The sequence below is a fragment of the Salmo salar genome, chromosome 02 (assembly GCF_965601325.2).
Source record: "Salmo salar chromosome 02, fSalSal1, whole genome shotgun sequence".
NCBI classification, from domain to species: Eukaryota; Metazoa; Chordata; class Actinopteri; order Salmoniformes; family Salmonidae; genus Salmo; species Salmo salar.
In genome coordinates, this window is record NC_138292.1 from 44,804,638 (window position 1) to 44,818,399 (window position 13,762).

Here is a 13,762-nt window from a genome sequence, read left to right on the forward strand (position 1 = left end):
TAAGGGACGTATTTAGACCTGGTTTCAAATACTATTTGAAATCATTTCAAATACTTTAGCCTGGCTTAATGGAACCAATAGTCAATGCTACCGTAGGGAATAGTTTGCAGGACACAATGTTCTTTTATTTCCTCTGCCTTGATCGGAACATGGGTCCCTCACAGACCTGGGTTCAAATACTATTTGACATCTTTCAAATACTTTTCATGTTTACTTAAGCCTTCCTGGGGTGCCGGATGGGCAGGGTTTGACTATTGTATTGGTTCCATTAAGCCAGGCAAATTCGATCAAGCCTAGCTAAAGTATTTGAAATTATTATTGAAATTGTGCAGCAAGACTGGGCACAGACGTCAGTTCAACTTCTAGTTTTGAGTTACAATTGTTTGAGTTGTCAACTAACGTGAATTCAACAAAAAGTGTCACCACGTCATTCGATTTTGGTTAAAAGTTGTGTGAAAAAAAGCATTGGTGTAAAGTAAGTAAAAATACTTAAGTAGTTTTTTGGGGTATCTGTACTTTACTATTTATATTTTTGACAACTTTTACTTCACTACATTCCTATCAAAAAATATTGTACTTTTTACTTTATACATTTTCCCTGACAACAAAAAGTACTAGTGTCACGTCCTGATCAGTAAAGGGGTATTTTTGTTATTGTAGTTTGGTCAGGACGTGGCATGAGGTTGTTTGTTTAGAGTGTCACGGGGGTTGTTGGTCTATGTGCTTATGTAAAAGGGGGTGTTTGATTAGAGTCTCTCGGGGTTTGTTGGTCTATGTGCTTATGTAAGAAGGGTGTTTTTTTAGAGTGTTTCTGGGTTTTTGGTCTATGTTCTAGGTTAGTGTTTTTATGTTTAGGGTTTGTTGATTGACCTTCAATTGGAGGCAGCTGTTCCTCGTTGCCTCTGATTGAAGGTCCTATGTATAGGGGTGTTTGTGCTATGGGTGTTTGTGGGTAATTGTTTCCTGTTTTGTGTCTGTGCACCTGACAGGACTGTTTAGTGCCGTTCTTTGTTTTGTATACGTGATTTATTTGTTTTTCCTTCTTTTGATTTAATAAAGAAGATGAGTATACACGTTCCCGCTGCACCTTGGTCCAATCCTTACGACGCCCATTACAACTAGTTACGTTTTGAATGCTTAGCAGGACAGGAAAATGGTCAAATTCAAGCACATATCAAGAGAGCACATGGTCATCCCTACTGCCTCTGGGCTGGAGGACTCACTAAACACAAATGCATATTTTGTAAATAATGTCTGAGTGTGGAAGTGTGCCCCTGGCTGTCCATACATTTTAAAAACAAAAAAATGGTGCTGTTTGCTTTGCTTAATATAAGGAATTTTATATGACTTATACTTTTGATACTTAAGTATATTTTATCAATTACATTTACTATTGATACTTAAGTATATTTAAAACGAAATACTTTTAGACTTTTACTAAAGTAGTATTTTACCAGATGACTTTCACTTTTACTTGAGTAACTTTCTATTAAGGTATCTATACTTTCACTTGGCAATTGGGTACTTTTTCCACCTCTGAAAAAAATACTAAATTCCCTTACTTTTTGACTTTCTGCAAATCCAATTAGTTTTCCACGTTGATTCAATGTCATAACAGATTTATGGGGGTTGAAATGATGTGGAAACAACGTTGATTCAACCAGTTTTTGTCCAGTGGGTCAAAGTTATGCCACTCCTTTCCCTTGGGAAGCATGGGGAGAGTGATTCACACACACACACTAATGCTATTGTATTGTAACACTTCATCAATATGTTAAGGATATTTAAGTGGCAGGGAAAGCTACATCATAAGATCACTTCCTTATTCTTTCCATGTTTCAAAATAACTAAATGAATGCATGATCATGAATTATCAGGAAGGGTTAGCATGGCCTACAGTACATTAGCCTACTATGAAGAGGCTGGAGTTTAATCTGTTATAATAATTATTAAACTGTAATAATACTACGATTGAAATATATTTGATAATAATTTGATAACAGATTTGAGAGCAATGTGATTTTATGAAAGCGATGTGGTAACATCTCGAGTGATTGAGATCAAATGGATTACACATGATTGGATTGAGTTCAATTTGTGATTGTTACTGATTGGCTTGGGTCAGAGCCAAGGAGGATGAGGAGCTATATGGTAATGGAACACAACACTGACAGAGTAGGACACCTGGAAGTGAAGGATGATGGTCCATATCAGCCCAAGGGTCAGCTTGGGGTTGCCATCCGCGATGTCATCGTTTCTGATGTTCACCAGCTTGACCTGTGATTGGACGACAGAGAAGAGCGAGACTTAACAATTATAGTAGTTCACATCATAGTAGATACATTATGACCCTGTTCCAATGCATTTAGATAGTTCTCAGTCATGTCACTTAATACATCTTAATACAGTACACGAGGGTAAATCATTTGTTACATTATCTCCATTTCAATTGCTGTTTCTATTACCTGTCGGTGTTTGAGGAAGTCCAGTGCTATCTGTACATTCTGCAGCTTGTGGAATCTCATGCGGCCTTTCTCTCTGGGCTAGAGAGAGAGAGAGAGAGAGAGAGAGAGAGAGAGAGAGAGAGAGAGGTTAGAAACAGACTGGACAGGAGTTAATGCTACCTTAGAAGAGGCTTGGAGAAATGCGAGTGAGACTATGTCGGAAGAGAAAAATGTGATGCAGCTACGACAATATCCAACAAAACGGGAAAAGGGAAATTGGGAACTAAATTGTAGACTCAATGACAAGAGTACACATGATTTTCCTCCAAAGAAAAAGATGAATGACAAAGAACACGACGAATAACTGATGCATCTCACAGATTTCCAAGTACAACTTCCCTCATTGTAAAACCACATTAATGACATCATTCATTAGTGTACCTACCTGTTCTTCACCTTCGACAGACAAACACAGAGGTAAATAGGAGATATATTTGGTGTGAAAGAGGCTGAGCCAATACCATGATTAGTTATTAGGTCACCACTTCGGTCATGTGTTCGGATGGGAGAACAATGAATCGAAGACTTCCACTTCCAAAGAATACTGTATTTGTGCTATACAATAAGCATTAGTAATTGAGATAAACAGAAACAATAAAGCTATTTTCAAATGGATAATTTCCCATGCTTAAGTATTGTTATAGGGTCAATGACTAGAGTCAATGAAGTAGTAAGTCAATCATGTCCTTCCTTCATTCAGCCATGGCACCTATTAATAACCGAGGGGTTTTTGTTTATAGCCAGCAGCGAAATGGTTAATGCACCCCAGTCTTTGCAAGCTTGTCAATGATAAATAATTGATGGCCAAAGGAAAAATAATGAATGGAATCATAAGCACAGGAAGTCATGCACAGCCGAGCCACTGGGTAACGGACGACTCAAGCCACATGAAGTAGAAGAAGAAAATGGCGGCCGAGTTATAGAAAACCCCACTCACCAACCGCAAGTTCCTGACCACGTCTCTCTCCCTTGCCTAGCCCCAGCAAAGAGCAGTGCAAAGAGAGGAGGCATAGGCCAAAGGGCAACGGTCAGCATACAGGAAAGGGGGGAAAGTGTAGGGGGGTAAAGAGGGGGACATGAGGAGAGGGGGGGAGCAGAAAAGGAGAACCAGAGAAAGGTCAGACAGGAGCACACAGTACAAAAAGAGAAGCCAAAGTGGGGTTATTGTGTTAGGACCACGGAGGCGTCTGGTAGATGAGTAGAGACCAGCAGAGCGATGAGCTAATGTAGCAGAGACAGAGTGCAAGGCTTCCAGAGAGATCTGCAGTAACCTATAACGAATCATCATAATGTGCAAGCGTCCAGTGTTGACTTACTGACTTGTATTTTAAAAATCGAAACAACTACAAATAGTTAATATTTCCAGGGACTGGAATGAGAGGTAGGTAAGCAGGGGCTAGACTTTTGTTTCTTAGAGTCAGGACTTGGTTCAGATTGGGGTGTTTGGATCGAGGTCCGTCCACTCGCCAATCAGAAGTCAGCAGCACTCACCAGTGTCTCTCCAGAGAGGACCTCCAGGAGGGAGATCAGGTTGTGTCCATCTCTCAGGTCTTCATACAGATCAGTCACCTGACTCTGTGACTGTGGAACAGAAAGAGAAGGTTGTCATCGCAATGTATTTTCTTTGTGCAACACCTAAGACACAATACCTTGTATTTATGTAATAACATTTTAATATTCCGGATCTGGTTATGAGTCTGATTTGATAGGGCACCTAGACATGGGTATCATCCTCTTACAGTAAACCTTGGAAAGAATAACCAATCATTCCTGTATAAAATTATACAAGATGTTCATGCTCCTCTCAATCAGTCTACACAGCTCATGCTATGAGCCTGCAGCTCTCTCTCTCTCTCTCGCTCCACCAGTACATCTGTACAAAGGACAGGAATGCATGGCTGCAGGCAACCAATCAGCCTGTGTTGGACACTCAAGACACCTGCTAAGTGGCAGCTGCCAGATCTACTGAGAGATGATGGATGGAAGTCAGGGAGTCTCAATAAAAAATAAAAAATCACAGTCAAAAACAACTAAATAAACAGTTTGAATATAGACAGATACTTGCAAATGAAAACAGATAGTCCAGTGAGTCTTGGGACTGGGCGCATGCTATAATCAATTCCAGTAAGCAAGATAAAGTGTTATAGAGAGCAGAAGAGGGTGAAAGCTTAGGGAGAGTAGGGAACGACTGAAAACTGAAGGATTTAAAAGTCGTTTTCATCCAAATGCAAAGGGACTGCATGCCTCAAGTATGTACTTTACTGTGCAACACATAGTCCTAACACTTGAGGTCTGTGCACGTAACCTGGACAAATCTCCCATTGACATAAATGCATGATTTACGTGACCAAACCCTAGTTACTCGCACATATCTCAAGTTAGGGTTTGGCTCACAGTCCACAAGGCACTCTGTGTGACAGCATCAGTGTAATTCCTCATACTTTCACAGTGATGGCATAGGTGTGGGGAGTGGATAGTGTTCAGGTGAGATACATGCTCATCAGAATGTGTCCCACATACAGTGCCCTCCTGCTGGGGCTTGCAGGCACCTACCTCTGCTTTCCCATGCTGGACGGAGGAGAAAGCGTGGATGAGGGATGAGATGGAGAGAACAAGGAAATAGAGAGGGAGAATGACAGAAAGAGAAAGAGAACACGATCATGAGTCACGTTCTGTTAAAGGTCCCCAAAGCACACACATCCCTGGGTTGCTCGTCTTTCCAGTTCGCTGCAGCTAGCGACTGGAACGAGCTGCAACAAACACTCAAACTGGACAGTTTTATCTCAATCTCTTCATTAGAAGGCTCAATCATGGACACTCTTACTGACAGTTGTGGCTGCTTTGCGTGATGTATTGTTGTCTCTACCTTCTTACACTTTCTGCTGTTGTCGGTGCCCAATAAAGTTTGTACCCTGTTTTGTGCTGCTACCATGTTGTGTTGCTACCATGTTGTTGTCATGTTGTGTTTCTACCATGCTATGTTGCCATGTGTTGCTGCCATGCTATGTTGTCGTCTTAGGTCTCTATGTAGTGTTGTGCAGTCTTTCTTGTCATGATGTGCGTTTTGTCCTATATTTTTATAAAATGTTTGTAAAATCTTTAATCCCAGCCCCCGTCCTCGCAGGAGGCATTTTGCCTTTTGGTTGGCCGTCATTATAAATAAGAATTTGTTCTTAACTGACTTGCCTAGTTAAATAAAGGTTAAATCAATTAAAAAAAAGAAATGAGCCTGAGATTATATAAAATGATTAAGAAAATGAAAAGTTAGATGAATAGAATAAAAGAGAATAATAAAAAAAAGGTTCAAATTTTAGTGCTTAATCACATGGTTAATATTGGATGTAATGCTTTGCTACTGTGTCAGTGTTAGAGGTCGACCGATTAATCGGAATGGCCGATTAATTAGGGCCGATTTCAAGTTTTCATAACAATCGGTAATCAGTATTTTTGGACACTGATTTGCCGATGTTTTTATTTAACTAGGCAAGTCAGTTAAGAACACACTCTTATTTTCAATGACGGCCTAGGAACGGTGGGTTAACTGCCTTGTTCAGGGGCAGAACGACATATTTTTACCTTGTCAGCTCGGGGATTCGTTTTTGCAACCTTCCGGTTATTAGTCCAACGCTCTAACCACCTGCCTTACATTGCACTCCACGAGGAGCCTGCGTGGCAGGCTGACTACCTGTTACGCGAGGGCAGCAAGAAGCCAAGGTAAGTTGCTAGCTAGCATTAAACTTATCTTATAAAAAACAATCAATCTTAACATAATCACTAGTTAACTACACATGGTTGATGATAGTACTAGTTTATCTAGCGTGTCCTGCGTTGCATATAATCGATGCGGTGCCTGTTAATTTGTCATTGAATCACAGCCTACTTCGACAAACGGGTGATGATTTAACAAGCGCATTTGCAAAAAAAACACTGTCGTAGCACAATGTACCTAACCATAAATATCAATGCCTTTCTTTAAAATCAATACACAAGTATACATTTTTAAACCTGCATATTTAGTTAATATCGCCTGCTAACATGAATTTCTTATAACTAGGGAAATTGTGTCACTTCTCTTACGTTCCGTGCAAGCAGTCAGGGCCGCATGCAGCAGTTTGGGCCGCCTAGCTCATTGCGAACTGTGTGAAGACCGTAATTAATTTGCCAGAATTGTACATAATTATGACATAACATTGAAGGTTGTACAATGTAACAGTAATATTTAGACTTAGGGATGCCATCCGTTAGATAAAATACAGAACGGTTCCGTATTTCACTGAAAGAAAAAACGTTTTGTTTTCGAAATGATGATTAAGAAATTCCGGATTCGACCATTTTAATGACCAAAGGCTCGTATTTCTGTGTGTTATTATGTTATAAATAAGTCTATGATTTGATAGAGCAGTCTGACTGAGCGATGGTAGGCACCTGCAGGCTCGTAAGCATTCATTCAAACAGCACTTTCGTGCGTTTGCCAGCAGCTCTTCGCAATGCTTCAAGCATTGTGCTGTTTATGACTTCAAGCCTATCAACTCCCGAGATTAGGCTGGTGTAACCTATGTGAAATGGCTAGCTAGTTAGCGGGGTGCGCGCTAATAGCGTTTCAAACGTCACTCGCTCTGAGACTTGGAGTAGTTGTTCCCCTTGCTCTGCATGGGTAACGCTGCTTCTATGGTGGCTGTTGTTGATGTGTTCCTGGTTCGAGCCCAGGTAGGAGCGAGGAGAGGGACGGAAGCTATACTGTCACACTGGCAATACTAAAGTGCCTATAAGAACATCCAATAGTCAAAGGTATATGAAATACAAATCGTATAGAGAGAAATAGTCCAATAATTCCTATAATAAATACAACCTAAAACTTCTTACCTGGGAATATTGAAGACTCATGTTAAAAGGAACCACCAGCTTTCATATGTTCCCATGTTCTGAGCAAGGAGCTGAAATGCTTTTTTACATGGCACATATTGCACTTTTACTTTCTTCTCCAACACTTTGTTTTTGCATTATTTAAACCAAATTGAACATGTTTCATTATTTATTTGAGGCTAAATTGATTTTATTGATGTATTATATTAAGTTAAAATAAGTGTTCATTCAGTATTGTTGTAATTGTCATTATTACAAATAATAATTGTCATTATTACAATATATTTAAAAAACAAATGTATTTATTAAATCGTCCGATTAAATCGGCATCGGGTTTTTGGTCCTCCAATAATCGGTATCGGCGTTGAAAAATCAGAATCGGTCGACCTCTAGTCAGTGTGTTCGATCTTGTGAAAAACAGGTACTGTCCTCGCACAGGTATGTATGCAAGTCTCGCCCCTGCAAGTTGTAACACTCACTACCTTGATTTATTACTGGCATCAATGGTAAGTATTATGTAATACTGTGTGTTATAAGTAGTTATATAACCCTGTGTGTGAACACAGTAACTCACTCCTGCCCACCTGTGGCGTACACACTCCATCCATGGAGGTTTGAAATGCAGTGGGAGTTGATGATGGCCACTAGGGACCACTGTTTACACATTAATCACGTAAGATTGTCCAACTTCAACTAAGAGTCTCCAACTTCAACAATATTATACAAGTTGTATGTCTGGAACTGATGGGATAAGATCGCGTAACATTCAAGTGTTTTTCTTCAGTTCAACTGCTTGGGGCAACAATACCACAGTTATGATTATAGGCCAAATTACCTCAAAATCAGTTAATATCCAACTTAAATTTGAAGGCATTCTACAGTTCAAGAATTATTGTTGAAAAAAGTATTGTTGTCTATCAACAATGACAAGTGAATCATTCGTAATCCAAGATGGCGTAGCAGTTCAGACGTCCATTACCCTCCTCTTGTCGTGTCCCGTGTATATATATATATATATATATATTTACATATTTTTCTTCGCATTATCTTTTTACAATTTTTCTTCTACAACTCAACCTCAAAGCACTCTCCTGCAACCCGCCTCACCAATTTAAAAAATAAAGTATTATTTACCTCAAATCCGAAATCCACAACAGAAGCTAGCCAGAGGTTAGCCATTTTCACTGGCTAACGTTGGAGTTCAGCTAGCCACGGTTAGCTGTCCTCAGCTATCCATTAGCTCGAAAGCTATCGCCAGTTTTTGTACAGCGCGACTCAGACCAGAGCACACCGGACCTATTCTCTCTCCTTTCCCCGATTTCTACCGCAGGCTCTGGACATTTACACCTGGATCTTGCAGCTAACTAGCTGCTACCTGAGTGACTATTGGCAACGTCGGTCCCGGAATTAATACACATTATCCCGGAGCTAGCCAGCTGAAGAGTTCCGTCAGCCACTCGTGGGCTTTTCCTGAGCTAGCCAGCTGAAGTGTCCCCTGGGATACAATCACCTATCCTGACCCGCTTTACTGCCGATGCGGAGCCCCATCGGGCCTTCACAACTGGACCACCGACGTTATCTGCCCGAGGGAGTTATCCAACTGGCCCCTCCGTCGCGACGTAACCTGATCGCCCATCTGCGGCCCACTAATCGTTAATCGTTAGCTGTCTTATCGGCTGCGATCTGAATAGGTCTATTCGGACACTTTTCTTGGGCCACTATAACTAACTATTTTGCCAACTTGGACTGGTCCCCCCTTCCACACGGAACCCCACTAACACAGGCAGTTAGAAACGCCAAGGCTAGCTTTTTCAAACAGAAATTTGCTTCCTGCAACTCAAACTCTAAAAAGTTCTGGGACACTGTAAAGTCCATGGAGAATAAGAACACCTCCTCCCAACTGCCCACTGCACTGAGGATAGGAAACTCTGTCACCACCGATAAGCCCACTATAATTGAGAATTTCAATAAGCATTTTTCTACGGCTGGCCATGCTTTCCACCTAACTACCCCTACTGCATTCAACAGCACTGCACCCCCCCACAGCTACTCGCCCAAGCCTCCCCCATTTCTCCTTCTCCCAAATCCATTCAGCTGATGTTCTGAAAGAGCTGCAAAATCTGGACCCCTACAAATCAGCTGAGCTTGACAATCTGGACCCTTTCTTTCTAAAATTATCTGACGAAATTATTGCAACCCCTATTACTAGCCTGTTCAACCTCTCTTTCGTGTCGTCTGAGATTCCCATAGATTGGAAAGCAGCTGCTGTCATCCCCCTCTTCAAAGGAGGTGACACTCTTGACCCAAATTGCTACAGACCTATATCCATCCTACCCTGCCTTTCTAAGGTCTTCAAAAGCCAAGTCAACAAACAGATTACCGACCATTTCGAATCCCACCGCACCCTCTCCACTATGCAATCTGGTTTCAGAGCTGGTCATGGGTGCACCTCAGCCACGCTCAAGGTCCTAAACGACATCGTAACCGCCATCGATAAGAAACAATACTGTGCTGCCGTATTCATTGACCTGGCCAAAGCTTTTGACTCTGTTAATCACCACATCCTCATCGGCAGACTCAGTAGCCTTGGTTTCTCAAACGATTGCGTCGCCTGGTTCACCAACTACTTCTCTGATAGAGTTCAGTGTGTCAAATCGGAGGGCCTGCTGTCCGGACCTCTGGCAGTCTCTATGGGGGTACCACAGGGTTCAATTCTTGGGCCAACTCTTTTCTCTGTATACATCAATGATGTCGCTCTTGCTGCTGGTGAATCTCTGATCCACCTCTACGCAGACGACACCATTCTGTATACTTCTGGCCCTTCTTTGGACAATGTGTTAGCAACCCTCCAGACGAGCTTCAATGCCATACAACTCTCCTTCCGTGGTCTCCAACTGCTCCTAAATACAAGTAAAACTAAATGCATGCTCTTCAACCGATCGCTGCCTGCACCTGCCCGCCTGTCCAGCATCACTTCTCTGGACGGTTCTGACTTAGAATTTGTGGATAACTACAAATACCTAGGTGTCTGGTTAGACTGTAAACTCTCCTTCCAGACTCACATCAATCATCTCCAATCCAAAGTTAAATCTAGAATTGGCTTCCTATTTCGCAACAAAGCATCCTTCACTCATGCTGCCAAACATACCCTCGTAAAACTGACCATCCTACCAATCCTCGACTTCGGCGATGTCATTTACAAAATAGCCTCCAATACCCTACTCAACAAGCTGGATGCAGTCTATCACAGTGCCATCCGTTTTGTCACCAAAGCCCCATATACTACCCACCACTGCGACCTGTACGCTCTCGTTGGCTGGCCTTCGCTTCATAATCGTCGCCAAACACATTGGCTCCAGGTCATCTACAAGACCCTGCTAGGTAAAGTCCCCCCTTATCTCCGCTCACTGGTCACCATAGCAGCACCCACCTGTAGCACGCGCTCCAGCAGGTATATCTCTCTGGTCACCCCTAAAGCCAACTCCTCCTTTGGTCGTCTCTCCTTCCAGTTCTCTGCTGCCAATGACTGGAACGAACTCCAAAAATCTCTGAAACTGGAAACACTTATCTCCCTCACTAGCTTTAAGCACCAGCTATCAGAGCAGCTCCCAGATCACTGCACCTGTACATAGCCCATCTATAATTTATAGCCCTTTACTGGCTCAAATAGCTGACCAATCAGTCTGGTACCAACCCTTAGTAAACTTCTAGAAAAAATTGTGTTTCACCAGATACAATGCTATTTCACAGTAAACAAATTGACAACAGGCTTTCAGCACGCATATAGGGAAGGACACTCAACAAGCACAGCACTTACACAAATGACTGATGATTGGCTGAACGAAATTGATAAAATGATTGTGTGGGTGGTCTTGTTAGACTTCAGTGCAGCTTTTGACATTATCGATCATAGTCTGCTGCTGGAAAAACTTGTGTGCTATGGCTTTACACCCCCTGCTATAATGTGGATAAATCGTTACTTGTCTAACAGAACACAGAGGGTGTTCTTTAATGGAAGCCTCTCAAACATAATCCAGGTAGAAGCAGGAATTCCCCAGGGTAGCTGTTTAGGCCCCTTTCTTTTTTCAATCTTTACTAACGACATGCCACTGGCTTTGAGTAAGGCCAGTGTGTCTATGCATGCGGATGACTCAACACTATACATGTCAGCTACTACAGCAACTGAAATGACTGAAACACTTAACAAAGAGCTGCAGTTAGTTTCGGAATGGGTAGCAAGAAATAAGTTGATCCTAAATATTTCCAAAACGAAAAGCATTGTATTTGGGACAAATCATTCACTAAAACCTAAACCTCAACTACATCTCGTAATGAACCACGTGGAAATTGAGCAAGTTGAGGTGACTAAACTGCTTGGTGTAACCCTGGATTTTAAACTGTCATGGTCAAAACATATTGATACAACAGTAGCTAAGATGGGGAGAAGTCTGTCCATAATAAAAGTGCTGCTCTGCCTTCTTAACAACACTATCAACTAGGCAGGTCCTACAGGCCCTGGTTTTGTCGCATCTGGACTACTGTTCAGTAGTGTGGTCAGGTGTCACAAAGAGGGACTTGGGAAAATTGCAGTTGGCTCAGAACAGGGCAGCACGGCTGGCCCTTAAAAGTACACAGAGAGATGGCATTAATGACATGCATGTCAATCTCTCATGCTCAAAGTGGAAGAGAGATTTACTTCCTCATTACTTGTTTTTGTAAGAGGTGTTGATAAGCTGAATGTACCGAGCTGTCTGTTTAAAATACTAGCACACAGCTCGGACACCCATGAATACCCCACAAGACATGTCACCAGAGGTCTCTTCACAGTCCCCAAGTCCAGAACAGACTATGGGAGGCGCACAGTACTACATAGAGCCATGACTACATGGAAATCTATTCCACATCAGGTAACTGATGCAAGCAGTAGAATCAGATAAAAAAATATGGTAAAAATACACCTTTAGGAACAGCAGTGACTGTGAAGTAATACAAACATAAGCGCAGACACATGCATACAAACACATGATAACATACGCACTATACACACACGTATGCATGGATTTTGTGTTGTAGATATGTGGTAGTGGAGTATGGGCCTGGGGGCACACAGAGTGTTGTGAATTCTGTAATGAATATATTGTAATGTTTTTAAATTGTATAACTGCCTTAATTTTGCCAGACCCCAGGAAGAGTAATACATACAAATACAGCATAATTGTAGTTGGTGTGAAATGCTTCACTCTCATTGGTTCCTCTATGGTAGCTACAACAGTCTCTCTCTGCTATCCTGTAGCATATGTTTAAACCCTGTCTGTCATCAAAACACAATAGCCCATGTTGAAGAAGCTCAGATTGAGTCAACGTGATCAGGTGGTGTCATGGTACAAATTGTGCACTGCAGACCTGGGCTCATTATGAGTACATCAAGGTTAAAAACATTAGGCCAGTCAACACAGAACCTGACAACACCTCATCCACCACGTCGCTTTCCCATTACAAAACACCCTTTAGGTAATGCGTTCTTCACTTAACTTAGCACGTAACACTTAACATGTGTTATTATAATGTTGAACGCCTATAAAAAATAAAAATAAATCACACACGTCATTGAATAAGAAAATAGTGATAGTGTCTGGTCTGTACACTTCATTAAAAGTGAATGGGGCATTACATCTACAGAACGATGTAAGCTACAGTGGATTACCTTTTACATAACGCTGAGAAATAATGGCTGAGAAACCCTCCATGCTGTCTTCCCACCCTTGTTGACACACAACAAGATTTATGCTCGAGTGGAAGTTATTCCAAATCCCTTTACAACCACCTCATGGCCCACCCCGGGACGTGCCCACTGGAAACACATGAACAACATTCGTTCAACGTCAGTTTACCATCACACAGGCAGACTTAACACTTTCGTTCTACCGCAAAATGCTATATTTAAAAATCTCCCGCGTGATGCTTCCAATTATGTTTTTCAAGCCTTGCTTGGGTCGCTATTTCATTTTAATGACTAGGCTAGTTCTGTAACAATGCATTGCATAGCACATACTGTGTATGGTAGGAAACGGTTTCTAAAAAGACAGTTCTCTCTAGGAAAGCTCTTAATTAAACATTTGTCTACTTCATGTCAATATATAGCCTACTTAATTTAAACTTTTTTTAAAGGAAAAATGTACAGTTATCCCAGTCCATCGAACATTAAACGAGATGCAAATCTTGTCATATAGGCCGACCAATTTGTCATAATGGTAGTGGGAAGACAAGAGACACAGATTGATTCCTCTGATAGTACCTGTAAGGAGCACTTAAGGACCTTGCCTAGCAAAGAGCTAAGGGCGGGCAGGCAGGCAGTCAGCCACCCAGAACCAGCAGTCAGTCTGTGTAGCACATGT

The 13,762-nt window shown here is 41.7% G+C and overlaps 1 protein-coding gene across 28 annotated transcripts in view; it reads right to left on the minus strand.

Moving 5' to 3' along the window:
- The window catches only part of plecb (plectin b), a 187,079-nt gene that overhangs the window by 40,621 nt on the left and 132,696 nt on the right, over positions 1 to 13,762 (minus strand). For 12 of the 28 annotated variants that reach the window (XM_045704593.2, XM_045704614.2, XM_045704622.2 and 9 more), the window contains exons 3-6: positions 5,058 to 5,072; positions 3,996 to 4,085; positions 2,466 to 2,543; positions 2,173 to 2,277 (exon numbers count right to left, since the gene is read on the minus strand). In XM_045704593.2, coding sequence (XP_045560549.2) covers positions 2,173 to 2,277; positions 2,466 to 2,543; positions 3,996 to 4,085; positions 5,058 to 5,072 — 288 coding nt within the window. Of the gene's footprint in view, positions 1 to 2,172; positions 2,278 to 2,465; positions 2,544 to 3,441; positions 3,460 to 3,995; positions 4,086 to 5,057; positions 5,073 to 13,762 lie in introns of those variants that run through there. The other 16 variants (XM_082963432.1, XM_014168120.3, XM_014168101.3 and 13 more) reach the window with 4 other exon arrangements.